This window comes from Poecilia reticulata, linkage group LG11 (genome assembly GCF_000633615.1).
Source record: "Poecilia reticulata strain Guanapo linkage group LG11, Guppy_female_1.0+MT, whole genome shotgun sequence".
Taxonomy (NCBI): Eukaryota; Metazoa; Chordata; class Actinopteri; order Cyprinodontiformes; family Poeciliidae; genus Poecilia; species Poecilia reticulata.
The window spans coordinates 4,599,599-4,621,232 of record NC_024341.1 but is presented as its reverse complement, the minus strand read 5'-3'; the positions used below and the strand labels follow the sequence as shown (position 1 = coordinate 4,621,232).

General features: G+C 38.4%; 1 protein-coding gene across 1 annotated transcript; it reads left to right on the top strand.

Moving 5' to 3' along the window:
* Window positions 1-1,739: 1,739 nt before the first annotated feature.
* On the top strand, window positions 1,740-20,928 carry LOC103472037 (keratinocyte-associated protein 3-like). The gene is made up of 6 exons (XM_008421392.2): window positions 1,740-2,029; window positions 3,768-3,964; window positions 6,241-6,300; window positions 9,486-9,677; window positions 15,300-15,449; window positions 15,553-20,928. Exons 2-6 carry the CDS (start codon window positions 3,770-3,772, stop codon window positions 16,024-16,026), a joined length of 1,071 nt encoding a protein of 356 aa, XP_008419614.1. The 5' UTR covers window positions 1,740-2,029; window positions 3,768-3,769; the 3' UTR covers window positions 16,027-20,928.
* Window positions 20,929-21,634: the final 706 nt, after the last annotated feature.

The following is a 21,634-nucleotide window of genomic DNA, read 5'->3' as shown; positions in this document are numbered from 1 at the left end:
GTTATTATTCAGTCCATCACATCAGGATTCTGCATCTATTCTTACAAATGTTGCAATCTTCATAAATAAAGGTTGAAGTCATTAATTGATAAATCTCTGAAAGATTCTTTCTCTCATTATTTTTGACATTTAGCAAAGAGAAATAATTTTGGTAACTAACTAACCTAAAGCAAGACAAGTTTGGTCTAATTCACTTTCAGATAGAGACAAAAACTGTTGTGTCTATTTAAAAATGTATATAAATGTCTGGTTTCAACTGGAAGAGCCCGCTGTTTTATTTATTTATTTTTCTAGCTAATGCTAGTTAGCATTAGCTAGTTACCACTACCAACTAGCTAATGCAACAGTCGGTTACCATGGTGACTGAACACTTGCTGCTACCCCAAAGATGCTGCAGGAGTTTCTAACATCTAAAGTGTAGTTAACATTTTTCACCCTGGACAAACAAAATTTTGTTTGTGCTCCACATTTGCAGTTTGTAATTACATATTTTTATTTGTCAGCTTTCATGGTCGCAAATAAAAAATAGCTAATGTCTGGAACAACGGGTCAAGAAAATGAGTCATTTTTGATGGCTGCAAATCATCTTTTACATCAGAGCATAAACACCTTTAGGAGTTACAGAAGAAAAAGTGTCACTTGAACCTAACCAGCTGCATGATTTTGCAAGTTAAAGGTGCTTAAGACAATATATAAATGGAGAAAATCTTTTCTGATGCTAGTGATCTACTTCACTCTTTTTCTCATAGCATCATTTCTCCACTTGGTGGCAGAAATGTCATAAACATTTGATCCCTGAGAGGTATCAAACACAGTGTAAGATTCCTACACATAGTTCAAAGTATTTATTCCAGTTGCCCTGGATTCATAGTGTAAATTAGGTTTCAGGATCCTTTCAGGAAATTTTTATTTTCTTTTAGAAACTAGACTGCTGTTTACAGTAAGAGGACTCTACCCATGCTTTAACAGGTCTCAATTTGGAGGATATCCATGAGCACTAATTTTCATCAAATGTAGGTCGAAAGGTTTAATTATTACCTTGTTTAAGATTTTTCCTCATTCTCTGCCACTCAGCTCCTTCAGACTAGCCAGCGGCAATTAGCAGATGGTAAAACTGCACATCAGCTGAGCTCATTATAGGAGCCACTTCTCAGTGCAACGCTGGTAAAAATGTTGTTAAAAGGTTAATAGAGGAGCGATGTTGCGATCACTTCCTGAAGGCGGAGTTTCAGAAAGAGCAGGCCCCAAAACGTGTGAAATTACGAAATCAAATTTCTTTAAAGTCATATTTGAGTTATACAGTATTTTTATAACAACTAAAATTGTCATTGTTACTTGACTGTGCTATAAAATGAAACTATGTGCCTGGAAAACACATACTGCTGCCCCTTTAAATAAAATAATGTTCATTTTTAGTTAGATTAAACTAATTTTGTCGATCTAATGCATCTATTTAATACTGCTATTGAACCTGCAGAATTTCCTTTAATAAAAATCAACCATAATGAAATGTATGTAACTTGTTTAATTTTCTTCAACTCCAACAGTTATTATCTTAGCAGCTGCATAAAGTTCACTTCTGTGTACAAGAACAACTGTGATAAAAGCAACACTAAGCGATTGGAAAATTTCGACTTCATTTCACAACAAAAGCTGTCACAGACGACTGCTAATTAGCAGACGGACTTTCAAAATAAGAGAGAGGAGTTTCGCAAAACAGCTCACTCAACACTGAACGCGCCTGGAAGTGAAACGCCGTCCCTGCTTCCTCAATTTCCCACAACAACAACAACAACAACGCCACTCCGTCTCTCTTAGAGTGAGAAGACCTCAGCACTCCCACAGGTGTTTCTCTTATTTTGAAAAGCCAGAGAATTACAGGTGTCACAGCGGCTGTTTGACCGGACTGAGGAGGAGGAGGTGGTGGTGTCCGGGCCTGAGAAGAGCTGGAGCACGCGCTGAGGCCTGACCACACAGGACCCGCCGTCAGACACGCCGCATGGTGACCTAACAGAGAGGGGCATCGCAGGTAACTACAGCCTCACCTGTCCGCCTTCACCAAGCGTGGACCACTTTCACCGTGTTTGTTTAAGTGTTGTGCTAGGCACACAAGGTGTTTATATTTTGATAAACCTCTTTCAAAATACATTTTAAGGATAATATTGACGCTTCCCCCTCGCCCCCCTTTTTTTTTTTTTTTTTAAACAGCTGTTTTAACCATTTTCTTTGCCTCCGTGCTGTTAGCTTTTGTTTTAAACTCTGGCTTAGAGATGACAAGTCTGTTTGGAATCTGCAGCCTTATTAGTTTAATATCCTGTTGGACTGCTCTGCCAAACTCAGGTTGTTGCCTCAGGACATGAGATGTCTTAAGTCGTTAAGGAATGACAGTATGGAATTCCTCACATGTAAAGATTAGAAAAGTAGCCAGGATAAAAGATTAAATCAGACTCGGTTTGGTTTGGTTTGGTTACACAAATAAAAGAAATTTAACCAACCAATAAAATGGGGTTATCAATGTGCAAACACTTCATCTTAGCACATAAAAAATGTTAATCAATATATTAACATCAATATATTAACATATTAACAGCAATATTCAAACCCGCAATTTAGCAAGATATGTAAATCAGAGCTGGACCACCAGTAGAATTTAGATAATCCTAGCAGAAAAATACAGAAAGAAATTAAACTTCAAATAATGTGTATTTTTTTTAAACTTTATTTAGAAGTTCTCTTAAAAGTAGAGCAGCAGTTCTGAAAAATATATTTCATATCCAAGATCAGAGGATGTAACAGAAGAAAAAAACAAAACATAGAACCTAAAACTAAAAAAATGACTTAACGGAACTAAAAGAGAATAAAAAATTAAATGAGAGTTACAGAATTAAGTTGTATGCATTACAAATACTTGTTGTTTTTCTAACCTTTTTGTGTTTTGAATCTGAGATTGTATGAAGGCCATTTTTACATCCATTACTAACGGGGCAAAATATGTGGTTTGTTATACATTGTTTTACTTGTGTGAATATGAAACTTGGCAAGAAACAAATGATTGATAAGAAATGTGGCAGAAGAATCTTCTGTCTTGAAATCTGTGATACCAAACAAAACACTTTCAATATATAAAGTAGGAAATGATGTTTGGTGTTAGTAGAGAACTGAATCTTCAGCTTGCCAACAAGTTTGACTTTACTATTAGTGCTGCAACTAGATGAGTTTTAACTGAATATGAATTTAAATCTTTTTTTTTTTTTTTTTTAAATCTAAGCTCATATTCATTCATAAATCAACCCAAAGGACACCAGTCCTCACCAGTCTCTGCTTGACACCAAACGTTATGAAAGAGTCTAAAAATAGGCTGAACTTCAGTCAAACGCATATCAAAATATTTAGGTAGGATTTCTTGCCAAAACCATTAACCACAACTGAACATTAAATTTTCAAATTAATATCCTTGATTAGACGCTCTAAAGATCCTTTCTGAACCTGGTTTGCACCAGTTTTCCGTTTGGTTTGTACTTTTGGTACAAACCAAAGTGCATTCCTTTAGTAAAGCTCATTAGAGCGTTCTGTAGTCTGGTTTGGGTCTGTCTCTGTGTGCACACGCTGTACTGTAGTTATGTGCTCAGCAGCCAATCATTAACCCAGGTGACATCCGCGGTGCGTTTGACCCAGCTGCCGATCGATGCGACAAGGTCTACGCCTGACGTAACGTTGTCGGGGATTTCTGTCCCTCGGTGTGTAACCCCCGAACTCTCCACATCCAGGCATGTGTTGCGACAACCTGGAGGAGCCGCTGGAGCTGATGAGGATGGGTCTGAGCGTGATCCTCGTCGGTCACGTCAACTTCCTGATGGGGGCGCTGGTGCACGGCATCGTGCTCCGGCAAATCAACCTGCACGAGAAGGCGCGAGGCATGGTCTACGCCATCTCCAACGTGGTCACGCTCTTCTCCGGCATTTTGGTGAGTGCTGGGCGGACTCTGTGGAGAAGCAGTAAATTATTTTTTTTCCCCGTTTTTTTTTTCTTTTTGTTTGTTGGTTAATAAAAGCAGGGCCGTGCAGAGACCACTAAAGGGGCAGATGCTCCAAAAAAAAAAAAAGGGCACATCTAACCGCATTTTAGGATAGAATATTAACAAAGCCACTCGGCTTTCAGAGTTTAATAAACAATGATAAATAACAAAATTGTGACATATACAATCAAAGCTAAGGAGAACCTCTATATAGAACATAGAACTATGCATATGTAAGATATTTTATTAGTAATTTCTTTCTGCAGGTCTGTTTTGTTATAGGAAAATATTGCAATATTCAAACCGGCAATTTAGCAAGATTTGTAAATCAGAGCTGGACCACCAGACATATTTTGTCTGTACAGAATTATACTATTAAAAATATAAACAAGGCCACAATGCAAACTTTAACGTGGAACTGCAGAAAAACAAAAGAGAAAAAAACAAAAGCAAAAATGTAATTGTTAATGCATGTCACCATGAGAAAAGCCTACTGAGTTTTGCTTAAAAAACTTTTTTTTAAATTAAAATCACACATTTTTGCCTCATAAAGTGAATTTTTTTTGCAAAACAAACTTATTTGCGCTTGTCAGAAATCTTTTCTTGCTATTCTAAGTTTTTGTTTGTGACTCAAAGTTTTGCTTGTGATTCTTACATGACGTCGTGGGCAGGCCCAAAATCGCAACAAAAGATTTATGATGTGTGCAAATAAAAGTTTATGTTTGGCAAATAACTTTTTAAGTTCACGAGACAAAAATTAGTTAATTAAAAAAAAAAGTTTTTTAAACAAAACTTTTTGTTTTTTAAAAAAGGAATCATTACAATTCCAAAAGTTTTGATTACAAATTTAGTTTTTTTATTTTTTATTATTGAATAATTGGGGAAAACATTTAACTTCATACTCTACGAACCAGACCCTAAACTTAAAGTCTGGATTGAGTTTTTTCCCCTTCATTAATGACACACTTTTATTACATACATTATATCTATCTTGGTAATTCAGGGTGAGTTAGTTTTAATTCTAAATGAATATCCTTGTTGGACTTTTATTTAAGTCCTATTCTCCTTCAAGATACATTTACCTAATGCTGGAATAAATGCAATGTACATTATGCAGCAAAGGAAATTAGAAGATCGGACATATATCCATTATGGAGATGCTCAAGCACCCCCAGTGCCCCCCTTTGCACGTGCCTGAATAAAAGTAATTAGGCTCAAATTTTCCGAACCAGAATTTTTGCTTTCCTTATTTGCCTTTATGGTCTTCAACGCATGAACTTGTGCATTGGGAATTTTTTTTTTATTCCCCCCTACCCCAAAGTCTTTACTTTGAAATCCTAAAAAAGATGACTTGTTTTTTGTTTTTGTTTTTTGTTGCTGTTGTTTTTTTTGTGTTTTTTTTTTTTTTTATGACAATGTGGACAAATTTTTGTTTTTGTTCATTCTTAAAGACATGTCCTAATACACAGGTTGAAATTCTACAACTGAAGTGTGAAGAAAAACCATCTTAAACCTGTTCAGTGTCGGTTAGATCTGCTGTATGTAACTTTTACAAAAATCTGTTTTCCATATTTCTTAACTGTAACCATTTTCAGGTGACAGTTTGTTAAAACTGTCACCATGAGACAGATAGTCTGTGGAAAAAATCCAGCTCCTCCACCTCTTCCCTCAGTTTCTGTTGCCATCTTAAGAAATCCACCGCTTTAGGTCAAAAACAACCAATCAAAGCCAGGAGAAGGGTCTTAGCGCTGTCAGTCATCGTTGTGTACTTCTGCTAAATAGACTAATGGTGGCGTAACAACTTACCATTCCAGATAAATGTGTTTTCCGCCGTCATTGATGGCAGTGCTAACTAGTATTAGCATTCGTGGCAGACTATGTTGTGGTGAACCAGCTACAGCGTAGCAAAGAGCACGTGGAATATGTGAGCATCAAGTACAAGACCCCCCCCCTTCTAGCTCTGATTGGTTGGTTCTGGCTGAGTGGCATATTTTTAACTGTCTAATACCATCTTCTTGTATTTAACTCCAATGGCAATATCTACATGCTCCAAAGTTATCCTTCTGTGAATTTTGATGAAACTGAAGGAGAGCTGAAGCTTGTGAAATAAAATTTTGGGGTACATTAGCATCACTTTTGTTAAATGTGACTAATGCATCACTTGTCTTTGGCAGACACGTGCTCTTGGTAATTTTCTTTTAATCTCATCAGTCTGTTTCCTGCAGGGTGTCATCGTTGGGATCCTCGCTATTATCCTGTCGAAAAACAAGAAGAGCAAACGCCTGGTTAGTATTCCCTCAGCTTTTATTTGATCCTGCAGGTATGCATTCACCCTCCCTGATGTTTTCATATCTTCTCTCCTGCTTTCTGCTCTGATTTACCTTTTATGGAAAATCTAATCTCCAATAGGGTGCTCGTGTCCTGCTGTGTGCATGCACAATTTGATGTTTCACAGCACCGCTTTATTTTCTCAGCTTTCCTCCCTTTATGACTTATAACTTAAAACAAGTTGTCTCAGTGAGGCCCTGCGGAGCTGGAAGAGTCTGTTTTTGTTGTTTTTCCCATCTCTCTCTCTCTGTCGGCAGAGCTTTTTACTCCGTTTACTCAGTCAGCTGTCTGGCAGCTCAAACAAGACTGACGAGCCAACCAGCTGAGCAGAGTCGGCTTCAGCGTGATTAAACCACTCCCTGTTTCCTTTTGTTGGCGAGAGCCGGCGTGTTGAGAGTGGGGATAGGTTAGCATGCAGCCGTTTGGCTCCTCAACCGTCTTGTGTCAAGTAGTCATGAAGCGACTTGAGAGCTGAATGAAAGTGCTCCTCTTACGGCACTGTGGCTGCTTAAAAATATATGCTCCTCACTATAAATCATCTGATCTGTCGTTAACCTTTGATTTGACTGGTGAGTCATCTCAGTCATTTTTAAAGAGCGAATGGCTTATTTTTTTTCATTTTTATAAAGAGTATGAGCTCACCTAGGCAGTGTCATTTATTCTTACACATAGTCAATATTAAAACCCTCAGACTCTTAAATGTTGCCTCAAAAATATTTTTTATAAAGGTTGGGCAATCTTAAAATCTGTCACTCATATTTAAAAGGCAGTACAAACAAAAAGCCACAATGTTTCTTTTTTTTAAAAGTTTTTTTTAATTTTTTTATTTTTTGCTTTAGTGGCCTTTATTTGAAAGTGCTAAGACAAGAAGAGAGAGAAGGTGAAGAGAGAGAGAGGGAAGATATGGGGCAAAGGTTACCAGACCGGGAATTGAACCTGCAACAGCCGTGTCGAAGACTAAGGCCTCCATTTGTGGGTTGTGCTTTGCCAAAACAAATGCGATAAACAACTGTCACCAGACTAATATAATACTTTCTATTAGTAAAACATAGCAGAAGTGAATGGAAGCACACAGTCAGCATTCAACCACTCACTATTCAACATGTCAATGGACCCTAAAAGTCACTTTGAGTTAATGCTACACATGACGGTTAGAAAGGAAGTTAAAATATTCACCGTTTGGCTCAGACATTGAGAAAAATGCTGCTGTTTGCTTTTTCCACTGATTTTAATTTGCTTTATAACACAAGCCCAAAACGTGTTTAGAAACAACAACAAAAAACCACTTTGTTACTTTTAACCTAGTTATTTTCAAGAAAGCTCACCCACTTTTCCTGCATTGAGGATGTTTTGGGAAAGTAAAAGTGCTCATTCCAATCTTTCCTGTTTCTGATTTGGATCTTTTAAAATTAGTGCTTAACCTCTGGTCTTTCTGAAGCTCTGCTTCCTCACAGATTTTGTCTTTTTGTCAAATGGATCCCCTTGTCCCTTATTTAATCAGTGTTCTTTTTCTCTACAAGTAGAAATAGCTGATTGTTCTTTAATTCATTGTTTTCAAAATGTCTTCGCGAATAAATAAAAACTTGTCCAACCTTTCTAATTTAGAATTTTAAGTTGAAATTAGCTCGAAAACGTTTAGAAAACCAACATTCTGGTTACCAAAGACTACACATTTTTCGTTAGAAATTGGCAATATGACGGTGGTTACGTGCGTCTGTCTAGCTCTGCTTGTTTTCTAGCTGTTCTAAGAACTCTATTTAACAAAAGTTCAAACCATCTTTCAAAGCTCTGACTGGTGCCTTCCTATTCCACCTACTGTTTTAATCATACTGCATGCCTCGTTTATGCTGATTAGTGGTGACATGACACTATCTCTGGGAACAAAAGATGACGGATGATGATAGCACAGTTTCAGTTGGCCTTCAGAGAGCCACAACAGTGAGTCAGCTTTGACAAGCCATCAATAACTCACCCATTCTAATCTCCATGACGTATCGACAGGTTTCCTGTCACCCGATGCAGCTTGTTGTGAAAAATACTAGTACTTGAACTTTTCCACATTTTGTCCCTCTACACCCACACGTTCCCAGGTATTTTATTGGGATATTACGTTGCAGACCAACACAAGGTTGTGCATATGTGTGAAGTGGAAGGAGAAACAGACTCATTGGTTCAGATTTATTCGATTTAACTTGTTTTAATCAATAAAAACCTTCAAGATGTTTGACTCATTCAAGGGCTGAGATGATGTTTTATAACATAACCCTGCTTTCAATCTCTAGGCAACTTTCTCCCTGATCTGTCTGCTGTGTTCCTATGCTTCAAGTTGATGTTTGTTCTTGAATATTCTCTAAGAAACTTCTGTTGCGTTCACACAACATCTGGATTTATACTGAGATTGCATAACAAACCCAGACTCCATATACGCATTTAGGGGACCTTCAGTTGTCAGAATAAAGGGGTGTTCTGTCGTTTTGGCATTCCTTGTCAGAATTGCATACCAGAAGTCTGCAGACTATACTTTATCAAAACAGCATACCGATGTTTGTTGTGAAATTAATGTGAGATATAACACACAGAGGTATTCTGAAGGATAAACTGCTTTAAAACACCAACAGGAAGGTCGATCTAAAAAACAGCTAGTGAAGCTAGCTGTTTGCCTCAAGCTAGCAAACCTCTAGCAGGATGTGTAAAACAAAAATATTTTTGTTTTTGTCAATATAACGTACTTTCAAAGGTTTACTTCAAATCGGGGGTTTTATTTTGCATCTGTCAGTTATTGTTCAGTTGCTTTTGCTGTTGCCGCCTTTTCTCTGCGTACTCTTCATAGTAGCCCAAACTGGCTAGCCCTGGCAACCAACCATTCCGTAAACACAATAAATTCATAATTTGAAGTTTATCATTATTTTCTTTCAGTGAGATGCACTGAAATATTTTATAAAGGTGTATGCTGGTTCAGTGTAACACCCAACGCAAACGTCCGTATGTTTTGATAAATCAGCCTAGTAGATTTCTGGTACGCTACAACACCAGGCGGTTCTGATTATCCTTCATGACAACTGTGTCTTTAGCTTTATTTTACATAAACCCACTGAGTTCTAATGTTGGATGCTAGAGCTAAACCTCTGTTCTCCTTCTCTAGACGTGGTCCTTATTCTCCATCAGTCTGGTTTCGTCGCTCATGGCAGGAGGTTCCACCATTGGGCTCTTCGTGTCTCTAGTGAAGACCATCATCAACGGCAGGCGGGTTCTCCTGACTCACTGCCGCTTTCCCGTTGCCATAGGCTACTCCAGCGTTACCAATGAGTGTCCTTTTGACCCCACCCGTGTCTATGTGAGTGTGTTGCTCTGTCAGACTGAAGAGATTAAAGCAGCATCTGGGCCTTTGGTCAGCTGACCTTTGTCTATTGTATAAAGCAGTGTTTTTCAACCACTGTGCCGCGGCACACTAGTGTACCATGAGTGATCGTGAGGTGTGCCGTGGAAATTATCCAATTTCACCTACAGTATTTTCCGGACTATAAGCTGCTACTTTTTTCCTACACTTTGAACATGGGGCTTTTCTGTGGATTTTTCTTCCACCACCATGGAGCTCTATAGCAGGAAGTGAATCATTGGAAGTCAAAATTGGAAATCAAAGAAGAATGCGCTAATTTTAATTTAGAACAAGCACAGGCTAGCAGCCATGCTAGCAGCAGGCACGACAGAGAAATGTTTTCAAACTCGTATGATGCAGCTTCTAAGTTGAGGAGTATCGATCTGGCAGTACAGGAGGGAAATAAAGCCACTGCACGTAAACTCGGCGTGAACAAAACCAGATTTGGAGACGGAGAACTGCGTCCTTAATATATCCAGCAGTTATTAGGACGCAGCCCTCTGCTGGGTCCTTATGGGAAACCGAGAGCGGCAGAGATACCAGTGGTCTGTAGCCCGGTGCGGCTGATATATGTAAGTTTCCAGGGGGGAGTTCAAAAAATTTGAAAGTACGGTTTATAGTATGGTGCGCTCATAGTCCAGAAAATACGGTAATTGGTCTTAAAAGATTTTTTGAAAATTAATTATCTGCAAATAATGCCATCTTTGAGTGTCTCTGCTGTAGTAGAAATGTAAGATATGCTAAAAAAATGTTTTGTGTTTATTTGATTCCTATTCAAGACACTTTGATAAGAATGACTATATATTTAATATAGGCAGCTACAGAGTATCTTTGTTTACATTTTTGGTTGGTGGTGTGCCTCGTGATTTATTCAATTAAAACAGTGTACCTTGGCTCAAAAAAGGTTGAAAAACACTGGTATTAAGAGCCCATATTAAAATCAGTTATGTGGTCATTTTGGTTTTATAAAACAGTGTTTTCTTTATGTAAAGTGTGGAAATGTACAGTGTTTGGAATGAAAGAGGTATTTCAGTCTTTTCTGACACTTAAATGTTTCAGATTATCAAACCCATTTTAAAACCAAACCGGAGTATATAGGAGGCAGTTTTAAAATAATAACTTTATTCATTTTGGGGGGAAAAGGATCCAATCTTACCTTGCTTTTTCTAAAAAAGTAATTACCTTCCCAACTTAATAGATTCACACTTTGTCAATAACTATCAGAAGTTAACATAACTGATGGTCCTTTTTACATTGCTGTGGAAGAATTTATACCGACTATTCTCAGTAATTTAACCACTTTCTGAGACTTTCTGTGTATGAATGGCCTGTTTATGGTAATGCCACACCATCCAGAAATGATAAATGGATCTAATTGTGGTTTATCGGAGCCCCAAAGCCTTTCGAGACTGATAGATTAGATAGTTTCTCACCCATCTTTAATTTCTTAAAGTAATTGGGTTGAAAGGTTTTGCTTCTTAAGATTTCTTAGCCTACATCATGTTGTCAGACGAGTTTGGTTTAAGTGTTTTTCTTGATTTGGTGGGTATTCCGACATAGATTGATTTTTATCTCCCTTTGGTGTTCTGTCTTCTATTTCTGTCATTGAGCTCGATTCAATGGTAGAATTCCAGTCGGGCCCGTCAGTGAACGGAACAAGCTGTTGTGAACAATGATGCCAATTATTTGCGCTGGTTTTGATTTACCTATGTAGGGTTGTAGTTTGGCAAGGGCAGCGGAGGAAGTGAATGAAGTCATTCAGTCCGTGTTGGAGACACTTCCAAATGTTGAGCAATTAAACTTCAAGAGTCGCCTTTAGCAAACCACTGTTTCCCCAAAGCTGAGGGTCCAGACCCTCTGTACGGAGCAAAGCGTAGAACAAGAGTAGAGTTTCTACCTGCCTAGTAATACACTTTAGAGAAGTCATAATTTAATGGAGAGGCAACTACTCTTTTAGATTTATTTAGATAGTCCTGTTTTCTAGAAACCAGACCACCAGCAGGAACGTTAACACTGTTCTCTGAGTGCGAGTATACTGGCCATTGAGTAGGAGGTTTGACGTCTTTCCTCGTTGTCACGAAGTCGGTCACGCTTTGCAGCTGATGGACTGGTGGCAGAAACGCTGACCTGACCCGGTCAGTCCTCTCCAGGCTGCTTCCTGTTCCTGTGTGCTACTGATGGACTGTCAACCCTGTTTAGCCTCATAGCTGCTGACACACATCAAGATTACTGGTGTAGAGTTGTTTTTTTTTAGTATAGAACCTTTGTCTTAAGCTGGATTTGTTCTTGGTGCTAGTGGTTAATGGCAGAGCAGCTGTAGACGCGCGCAGGATTTTGTGGCTCAGTCGGATTTCGGCTGCTAATAGCTCAAAGCCAGAAACCAGACAGATGTACAATCCCTAAAGCCATTGTGTTTTTCTACTTTTGAGTTGCTTTACTCGCGTCAACACTGTATTTACTGTACAGCTGGCATTTATCGACCGGGTAGAGTAGCAATTTCAAGGTTGAGGTTAAGTGTAGTCTCTTCAGTAATAGTGTAGAAATATATTCCTGGTAGTTTAAAGGTGGGGTGGTGGTCAGATGTCTTCCACAGACCTAGTTTGCTATTTTTTAATGCTGAAACCTTTGAGCTTTAACTTCAAGTTACTATATAATGCTGTGAAAAAAGTATTTTCAATCTTACAGATTTCTTTCTCTCATACCCTTTTGTCACACGTAAATGTTTCACATCATCAAACAAGTGTAACCGGAGAACATGAAAAAATGAAGTGTTCAAAGTTTTATTTTCCTTTTAATAAGGGAAGAAGCTATGTAAACCAACTGGGTTGTGTCTTAAGTCTTATCCAGATTAATAGAAGCTGATCTGCAGTTTGTGCTGAAAAACAATTCAATTCTGACTGACTTTGGACCATCTAACTCTCCAGAGCATTAAATGAAAGCCTCGGCTAACAGCAGTTTGTTTTTCATAGATTGGAGAAAGAAACGTCAACCTTTTGGTTGATGTTCTGTAATAGTTACATTTCCTATGCATTCTTTTGTGTACCGTGCGATGTCGTTTGGTGTTTATTGGTGAGATACATGATTTTTAATAGTTGATTATGATACTCGGTGTTGCTTGTCTTTTTTTTTTTTTCTTGCCTTACGTCAGATTTATGTTTCAGATTTTTCACACTTTTTCAGAACATACGAGCAGTGATCAATTCACTGCATTTTTGGTTTGAACGGTATTTGGACTATATCACTACTATTCAAACTTAAGACATTTGAATATTGAAGGTCACTACCACATATACCTGGATCAGTCACTATTTGTATGGTTAAAGTTGGGATGCAGCTATATAAAAATACTGTCCAATGATCAATACTTACCAATATCAATACATGTATTTCACTGCCTCTAGACATTTTGAAGAGAACAGCCACACCGCCAACTTCACCACCGCTTCTCTGCTTCACTTAAATTCTCCACAATCCTTTGCTGCATCACTATCATTGTCACATGACCAAACCAATATTACATGACCAACGTCTTCCAGAAATAAATGGCAACAAGATGGAAATAAATGTTACTGTTGCCTTGATTTTTTTTGTCATTGGTCCAAAATCAATATGTCAAAAATGACTAATATCAACCGATGTAATGTTGTTGAAAATACATAGTGCATTCATAGTTATAAGTATTATAAGTTCTGACAGGAAAAATTAAGGTTTAGTGTTGGCACTATAGCTACTGCTATGTCCAACATAATTTCTTCATATATGGTGCATTTAGTCCATAACACATTAACACTTTTGGTCTTTTTTTGTACTAAATTCTTAGGTCACTAAGCACCGTCTAGCCCAATATTCAAAATAACCACACCGTCACTAAAACACAATAAAAGCTGAAACAGTCATCACCTATGACAGTTTATATCTCATTAAACCGTCTGCACAAACAGTGCAGTACAAATAGGAGTTAGCAACACGTTTCTTTAGTGTGAACAATACAATAGAGGGTTTGGCTTATGTTGCTGCCTGTAGTTGGCACCAAAGCGAAGAGGAAATCTCTGGTTTATCAACCTGTAATTATCAATTCTCTCATCATGGGTGTGGCATCATTCCCAAATCCAAGCCTGTTCCTGTGAGACTAATGGGACACGCCATTTGTTTGCTGACATGGTATTTTAATTAAAACTTAAGAGGATTAATGGCACACTAAGTCAACAAAGTATTAAAAACACAATGAGACATGTGCCGAGGCTTTTTGTATGGCTAAACTATACAGACTCGTCATACATCCTGTGTTTATTTGAGGTGTTTTTTTTGTACAAACCTGCTTAACCATGTACATTTATTTTCTATAAAGTATTATTTTTGCTTTCTTTTCTTAAACTTCCAGTGAGCTTTAGAAAATATTTCCACCTCCAAATCTATATTTTATTAAACTAGCTTAATTTTATTGTATTATTATTATTATTATTATTATTTTCTTAAAACCAACCAATACCTATGCTAATATTGGTTAGCTTCATCCGGTACATTCAGTTTGCTCTGACTTCCGCTTACAAACCAAATCAACAGACTCCTCCTTTTTATAGGTTTTCACAAACCCTGACCTCAAAACCCTGGTTGGCCTCGTTAGAGGTCTCATTAGATCTCATTAATGATCTCATTAAATTAGTTCCATGGATAATCAGTGGAAAACACTTTATTGGTTTGCGTTTCTAACTCTAGTTTAACTTAGTGGCGGAAATGTGCAAATCACAACTGGCAAACTTTCCAACTTGCTAATGAAATTCAGATAAGGTGCATTGTATTGGTAATCTAAAATCAAAATGAAGTGGGAAGCCCCCAGTAGCTGGGATTACAGTTTGGTAATATAGAGGCTTCTCATAAGAGAAATCATGTAAATCATAGCTCAGATCTATGATAGCCTTTACATCTTTGTATTTCAACATAAAACTAAGACTTTCCTGAAATAATGCCTTATTTGTACTATCTTAATTGATTCTTTATTTTATATCTCTGTATAAATTGTGACGTAAATTGCCTTAAAGGTGACTAACCTTTCCCGTTGTCTGCTGAGTCCGCAGATTGTTGCCATCCATTACCAAGGGATCCCCTATATGTCTTCCAGAGGGCATGTTCTGTCTCAGAAAGTGTGTGTTGGGCTTTTTGTTTTTCATTCAGTTTGCCGTGGGGTAGATGTGATAGTCATGTAAGGTTTTTCTCCAACTCCTATTATATTTCATTATGGATTTTCATAAAACCCTCCAGACTCACAGATATAAACTTCTTATGTTTTTTTTATCGTTTACAAAGTAAGCCTAATGATAAAAGGCTGCTTTTACTCTTTCAATTCCTTCGCTTTGCTTTTATGAAGATGCAATGTCTGGCACATTTTTTATTCACAATGCATACTTGCCTTTCCAAGCTCTTTATTCCCCTCGGCATCTAGCTCTGAATAATATGATAACATTGTTTCACGCCATTATCCAAGCAGCATCCTCATTTATGTCGGACAGCTTCGCTCGTTCTTGCCTTAGATTTGGTCCAGATTGTGTTTTTCCAACCAATGTGTTTCCATTTTCTTCCCAGAGTACCACTATTATCCTCTGGGTTGGTCTGATTGTATCGTGCAGCATTCAGATGGTATTTTCTGCTCGATGCCTTGCTGCCTGTGCTTCCTTCTTGGGACTGCCTGGTTGCCCCAAAAGCAGGAGACATAAAAAAACCTATACCAGACCCGTAAGTCTTTAGCCATACTCGTTTAAATATGTGAACATCAAAGGTAATGTCATCCTTCTGTCGGCAGTATTGAAAATTACTGTCCTACCATTTGTTTGTTTAGATCAATGTGGCAAAGTCGGCGAAGGAAACTTCTCAACCTCACCACACCGAGCCCCCAAGAAGGCAACACAACCCTTCACGAGTCTACACTGAACCTCCCAGAGTCCGCAATACGTCACCTAGACGTCACACAGAACAACCAAGATGCCACGAGGAACGTTCACAATTCTACTCCAACCCTCCTAGAGACCACAGTAAACCAACCAGGCATCATAAAGACCCCCCAAGAAGCAACCACAAACCATCAAGGCACCCCACTGCGCCTCCAAGACTGGAGCGCCACTCTCCTCACAGGCCTCTTCCTTCCCGCAATCAGAGTCTTCCCACGTTAGAGAGGCAGCCTCTTCGGGAATTTCACCGAGACTGGTCGGACGTAGAACGCCAAGAAATGAGGAGTTGCAGTCAACAAAGAGGGCGGAGGGAGCACCACAACCTGAGGAGGGGTTCATCTGACAGGTCCAGTGTTTGGATATAGTTCTTTGTGAGGCCAAATTGTCTTTAAGTACACTTTACTTGTTGCTGCAGTAGCAGTCAAGTGTCCAGCATCACACAGACTCCATTTATTCCATCTGTGTGGAATAAATCGGCTTTCAAAAGTCGTGTCCTTATTGAATGGAGACATTTTTTATTTTCATAGGGAATTTTCAGGATGTTTGGGAAGGACAGGAAGTTTGTACAAGATGCAGCATACGGGGCGTGTTATTGCTCATCTTTCTATTTGTAATGGTTGGATTATATTAGAGAAAACTGCACTTAATACTTTAAACTGAGAACCTGCCAATGTCCATAGAAAGGCTTGACGGCATGTTTTATTTTCAGCTATGAACTGAAAGATTAAACGCCTTGCTGAAAAATAAGGTTAGCCAAATGTGCCAGAGAGTACTTTCAGAGATAGCTTAGCCTCTATGCTAACTTTAGCTGCTAGCAAGCTGGTTCTTTCTTGAGGACCAGAACCAGCAATATTTTTGTTTTCATCATGAAAATCTTTTTCGATTTTTTTAATGATTTTTTTTTTGTTTGAAACAAAGTTGTACCAAATGCTGCTAAGAAATGATGGCTGAGCTGGACTCAACTATGCTTAGCTTGACTTGATGCACCAAAAGCCAGTCAGGCAAGGCCTGCACACCACAAAAACAGAGTATTTAGTTATTTTCCTTAAGGTGGTCCTGTCTGATGAGGACATTTAATACTTCAAAAGAACTCAAGTGGAAAACTCTTGGGGAATTTTCCTAAGGTCCCTCCCATTGCCACGTGTCGGTGTTGTGTTGTAACCCACTTCAGGTTTCTGAGCAATCCCACGATAGTGCTTAGAGACGACACAAAAATCAAGTTTAGAGCACATTGTATGTCAAGGACAAATTGCAAGAACACCCAAATCGTGCCTACAAGAACAGAATGTCATTTTGTTATTGTATCCTGGGGGAGATGGAACACATTTTCTGTCCAGACAGAACATGTACAGGCCGAAACATAAACTGTCCCAGCAAGTCATTAATGCACACTTATTGATAGTGTTATGTAACCCAAAGCATAAATGGCTAACTTAGTCATGTTTTGCTAAGTCTTCACAGACTAGATTTCTAATAAAAAGAGCTACATATTATTACAAATGTCAATCTTAACACAAATTTAAAGGGCAAAAGTTTTGCTACGTGTCCATGGTAAACAAACTAAGTGAATGGTTTGCTGCAGTTAAGTGAAAGGAGGCCTTATGAGATAATAAACACTCTGTGCTAGGTTTAGTTGTTAGCGTGGTTAGCAAGAAAGTTCTTTACAACGCTCCACAAAAACAAACTTGTTTGTTCACCCAGAGCCTCAAGAACTGTCCAACAATTACTGTGGTGATGTGAGAAGTGGGAGTGGATATTCTGTTGACAAATCATACTGTGGGAGGGACATGAGAGGAATTACCAAGAGTTATGTACTTGATTTCTTCTCAATGTCTTTACCAGAAAGAATTTAGTTTTTGTTCTTGAGTAAACTAACTTTGTTTTAACTCATGTGGAGTGTGTACATGTGTTACAACCAGCAAAGTTAAACGTTTTTTTTTCTTTTTTGTTGTTGCCACAGAAGCATTATCTAGTGACGTATTGTGTTTATTACTTTTTGATACTTGACATATGATAGCAGAGCTGGACTCAATTTGGTTTAGCTTGACTGGATACTTTTGAACATTTGAGAGCTTTCTACAATTTTACTATTGTTGCCACGAGGATAAATGTTTAAATTAGTGGCGTTCTCCTGTTGGGCTAACTCACCTGTTGTTTTACTGCCTCGTTGATTGTAATGTGAACAGTTTTTATTTTTTCAACAATATTCTCATCCCCAAAGTTATGAATTATTCTCACCCACCCTCCCAACATTTGATTTTACAAACAAGTACTGAAGCGCTACATTCCTAATCTGTGAGTTCATTCAACCTTTAAACCCTGGGAAAGTTTGTTTTTTACTGACTGCATGAGATTTAAGTAACTGAATATTTTTACGTTGAAAATTAAATTCTGTTACAGGCAATACGGAAAGTATTTGATGTGTGTATTTCTTATTTAAATAAATCTTTGTGTATTCAGGTACAGCTTGCATGTGTTTACAGTCTGAATAGTGTTTTCTTTCAGCGTGCCAGTGACCTGACAGGTACGACTGGTTGGACTCCAAACGGGTAAAAAACAGAAAGCTGGCAAGTTGCTACGTTCAATCCTGTCTGGTGTGTCTTAATAAAGCCCTTTTAATAATTTTTGAAACGTGGGATGACGACGACGTTCTTCGGCGCGGAAGTGAGGACGCGGTCGACACATGCTGCTTCGAAACACACGGGGTATATTTTAATATCTTTTTAATGTCAGGTTCAACAGAACAAACATTGCATCCTCGTACGAGGTTTTCATGCAACAGAAAAGTAGTGCAGGAATAGGGGAAGGATAAAAGAGGAGGAGGGGCTTATTTTATTTTCTTCAAGACAAGATACAAGTTCGTTGTAAGAGGCAGTGATAATAGAAACACAACAAAATAGGAATAAACTGTAGTGGGTCAGGAAATTCTGACTGTTTCTTATCCTACCAGCAGAAGGCAGTGATACTTAAGGATCCCCAAAGCAGAGATGCTGCTGGATAGGCAGTTCCTGTTCAAAACATTTGGTACAAGCTGACTTTTTTTAGATCCATGTCAGAGCAGTTGGACGCGGTGGCGATCAATTAAATATTGAATAAAACTAAAACGGTAAAGATAAATTGATTTGACAGAGTAAAATACATTCTTTGCATTGAGAGGGCAACTGTAATCTGGATGCACTGTGAGACGTTTCAGAGTGGTTCCGGCACCGATGTCTTGTTAAAACTTTCAACAACCCACATTTTGAGGTGTTTTTTCTTGCTGTCAATTAGGTGCCCTAAACATGAACCTTAAAGTACCAATGAAAACTGAATCGCCCTTGAAATCCCCAGACGAGAACAAGTGTACGGCATCCTTTGTTCTCCTGAAACGAGCCTTTTCGTGCGACTGCTCTGCAAGCAGACCAATCTGGGCGCTCGGAAAAGCGTTCAGCATAAGAGTGATGAACAAGCCCTTAGTGAGTTCTCTGTCTGTCAGAGGGAGAAAAACAGATTGGATGGAGGGAGCGGAGGGAAGTGGAGGCTGCTCCACAGCTCTGAGGAATACTCATTTTTGAGAGCTGCAGAGCTCCAAAAATGTATCGTCCTGCATAAACTGTGGTTGTGAAAGTAGCCCGTGTCTTGCTTGTGGGATCATGCATTATAGTAACAGGTTACAACTATCTTAAGTTTACTGCTCGATATTAAAGAATTCTAACATACTTACAGTAACTTGCAAAATTGTTCGTACCTCATTAACTTTTCTTTTTTTTTTTTGATTTTGACACATTACAACCACAAACTGCAATGTACTTTATTGGGATTGTACGCGACAGATCAAAACAAAAGTTGCGCATAATTGTGAAGTGGAAGAAAACCATAGGACGCCAACAATTTCCTTCCATCATCACCACCATGTTGTCTGTTTTAATCGAACTCTACGTCGTTTGCCTGTACAGTCCGGTTCGATTCAGGAGGAGCGAATGGGCAATCGAACTCTGCTCCGTCTAAAAACCTAGACATCGTTTTGGTTGAAGTGAACTCTGGTGCGGTTCGAATGGATTTGTGAACGACAAGCAAACCAGAGACCGCTACAAAAGTAGGAAGCAGATTATAGCGCATGGCATTCTGGGTAAATGCAACCAAAGCAAACGCAAGAGTCGAACACTAGCAGGAGAAATGGCCTGTAGTCTTTTACCAACAACCAAAGTGAAATTTTACAACCACTTAAATCAGACGCTACCCCATTTTTGTTTACGTTCTCTAAAGTTGCACACAGAGAATTTTGTTAAATGGGGGAATTTATTCAAAATAGTGATAATATTGATGCCTGTATCACATCAATACTAGCCTGGCAGGTACTTTAGATTAATATCCCCACTTGAAATTTCACATTTTTGTATTGTAGTTTCTCAACTCTACCTTAAAACAGATTTTGTTTCAATTTGCTCCCAAATGACAATTTTCTTTTGCCATTTCTTTAGTAAAAAAAAAAAAAAAAAAAAAGACTTGCCCAAATCCTGCCCTAGCTTTTAAGAAACATAATTCACAGGAAAAACTACAAAAATGTTCTTACAGTCATAAGTTTGACAATGTTAGAAAAATGCAGCATCGCTCACCTCTAGTTTTTGAGTGTTTCCGCCAGTGATTCTTGTTGCAGCGCTACCACAGGCGAGGAGGTGAACAGGTTTTTCAAAGCGTTTGGTTCCTTTCCCAGCGCAGTATCAAAGCAAACGGAACCATCTGAAAATGGAACAAATGCTCCCCACTCAACTCGAGTACCAGACTGTTATTTTTCTAACGCCACCTAAACTGACGGTCAAAAGAGGAGCGTCGATCAAGAGAAGTAACTTTGGAGATGCTGGAGAAATCTAGCCAGCAAGATTAGAGAAGACAAAAAAAAAACACTTAAGTTTTTAGCTTATACTTAAGTATTACACTTATTTTTTTTTCCATTTTTTTTGGTTGTAACATGAGAAAATGTGAAAAGCTTCAAAGGGATGCGAATATTTTCGTTTTTGCAAGATACTGTATTATTAAGAAAACAACACAACAAGGTAATACTGTAAAAGTTAGCTTCAAGCACACAGTCAGAATTCACACATGCACACGCACACACACACACACACACACACACACATTCAGATTGAAAGCACAGCCGTACTCTGTAAATACATGGCGGTAAAACAACGATATGTGCTACTGGTGCTGTTGATCGGATGCATCATGAGATCCTCTTATTTCACTGGGAATTAATATCCTTCATTTTGAGCAAAATCCATTAAAAAAAATAAAATAAAATTACACGCCGTTCACTCTCTCAGCCGTTGTAAACTGGAATACAGTCATCTCAAACAAAATATCAAAGTAAAAGCACATTTAGAGTAAAAATTAATAAATAAAATCACATGAAAAAAGGAAAAAAATATGTACAAATGAAGGGGGGGAAGTAAAATGGTAATAAAAAAAAACACCAGTCGATATTCACAAAAACAAAAAATCAAAAGGGATCTTAGGCCTTCTTTTTCACAGCGAAAGATCATACAGCGATAAAATCCCAACAACTCCCACTGAGATCGGAACAGGAAGCTACATAATACTGCCTTTCGTAGTATGTGCCACACAGTGAGTGAAGACAAACTGAATCCATCTTATGATACACAGAAACATACAGTTATGTACATGATAATATACACGCGCGTCGGAGGTGAACTCCAGAGCCTCTCTCATCTCCGTTCTCATCCTGATCCGGATGCAGACAGTCTTGAACTCCGTCGGTCCCCTGCTGGACCCCGACACCGTTATGTGTGTAAGCATGTCCCTTCGTTTACCCCCCCCCCAAAAAAAAATCCCCTTAAAAAATACAAAAGTAAATTGATGAAATTCCTACTCTCTCCTCTGCCTCTCTGCTGGACAAGAACTAAGCAGATATGAGATGTGAATCGTCATGCATTGATTTCAGGGATGCTCTGAATAGCAACAGAAATAGAGAGGAGG

Bases quoted from the DNA above. Each gene is read 5' to 3' on its own strand.
- LOC103472037 (XM_008421392.2), top strand. From the start codon at position 3,770: ATGTGTTGCGACAACCTGGAGGAGCCGCTGGAGCTGATGAGGATGGGT. The intron at 3,965-6,240 runs GTGAGTGCTGGG...TGTTTCCTGCAG, and splicing joins CGCTCTTCTCCGGCATTTTG to GGTGTCATCGTTGGGATCCT. The intron at 15,450-15,552 runs GTAAGTCTTTAG...TTGTTTGTTTAG, and splicing joins AAAAAACCTATACCAGACCC to ATCAATGTGGCAAAGTCGGC.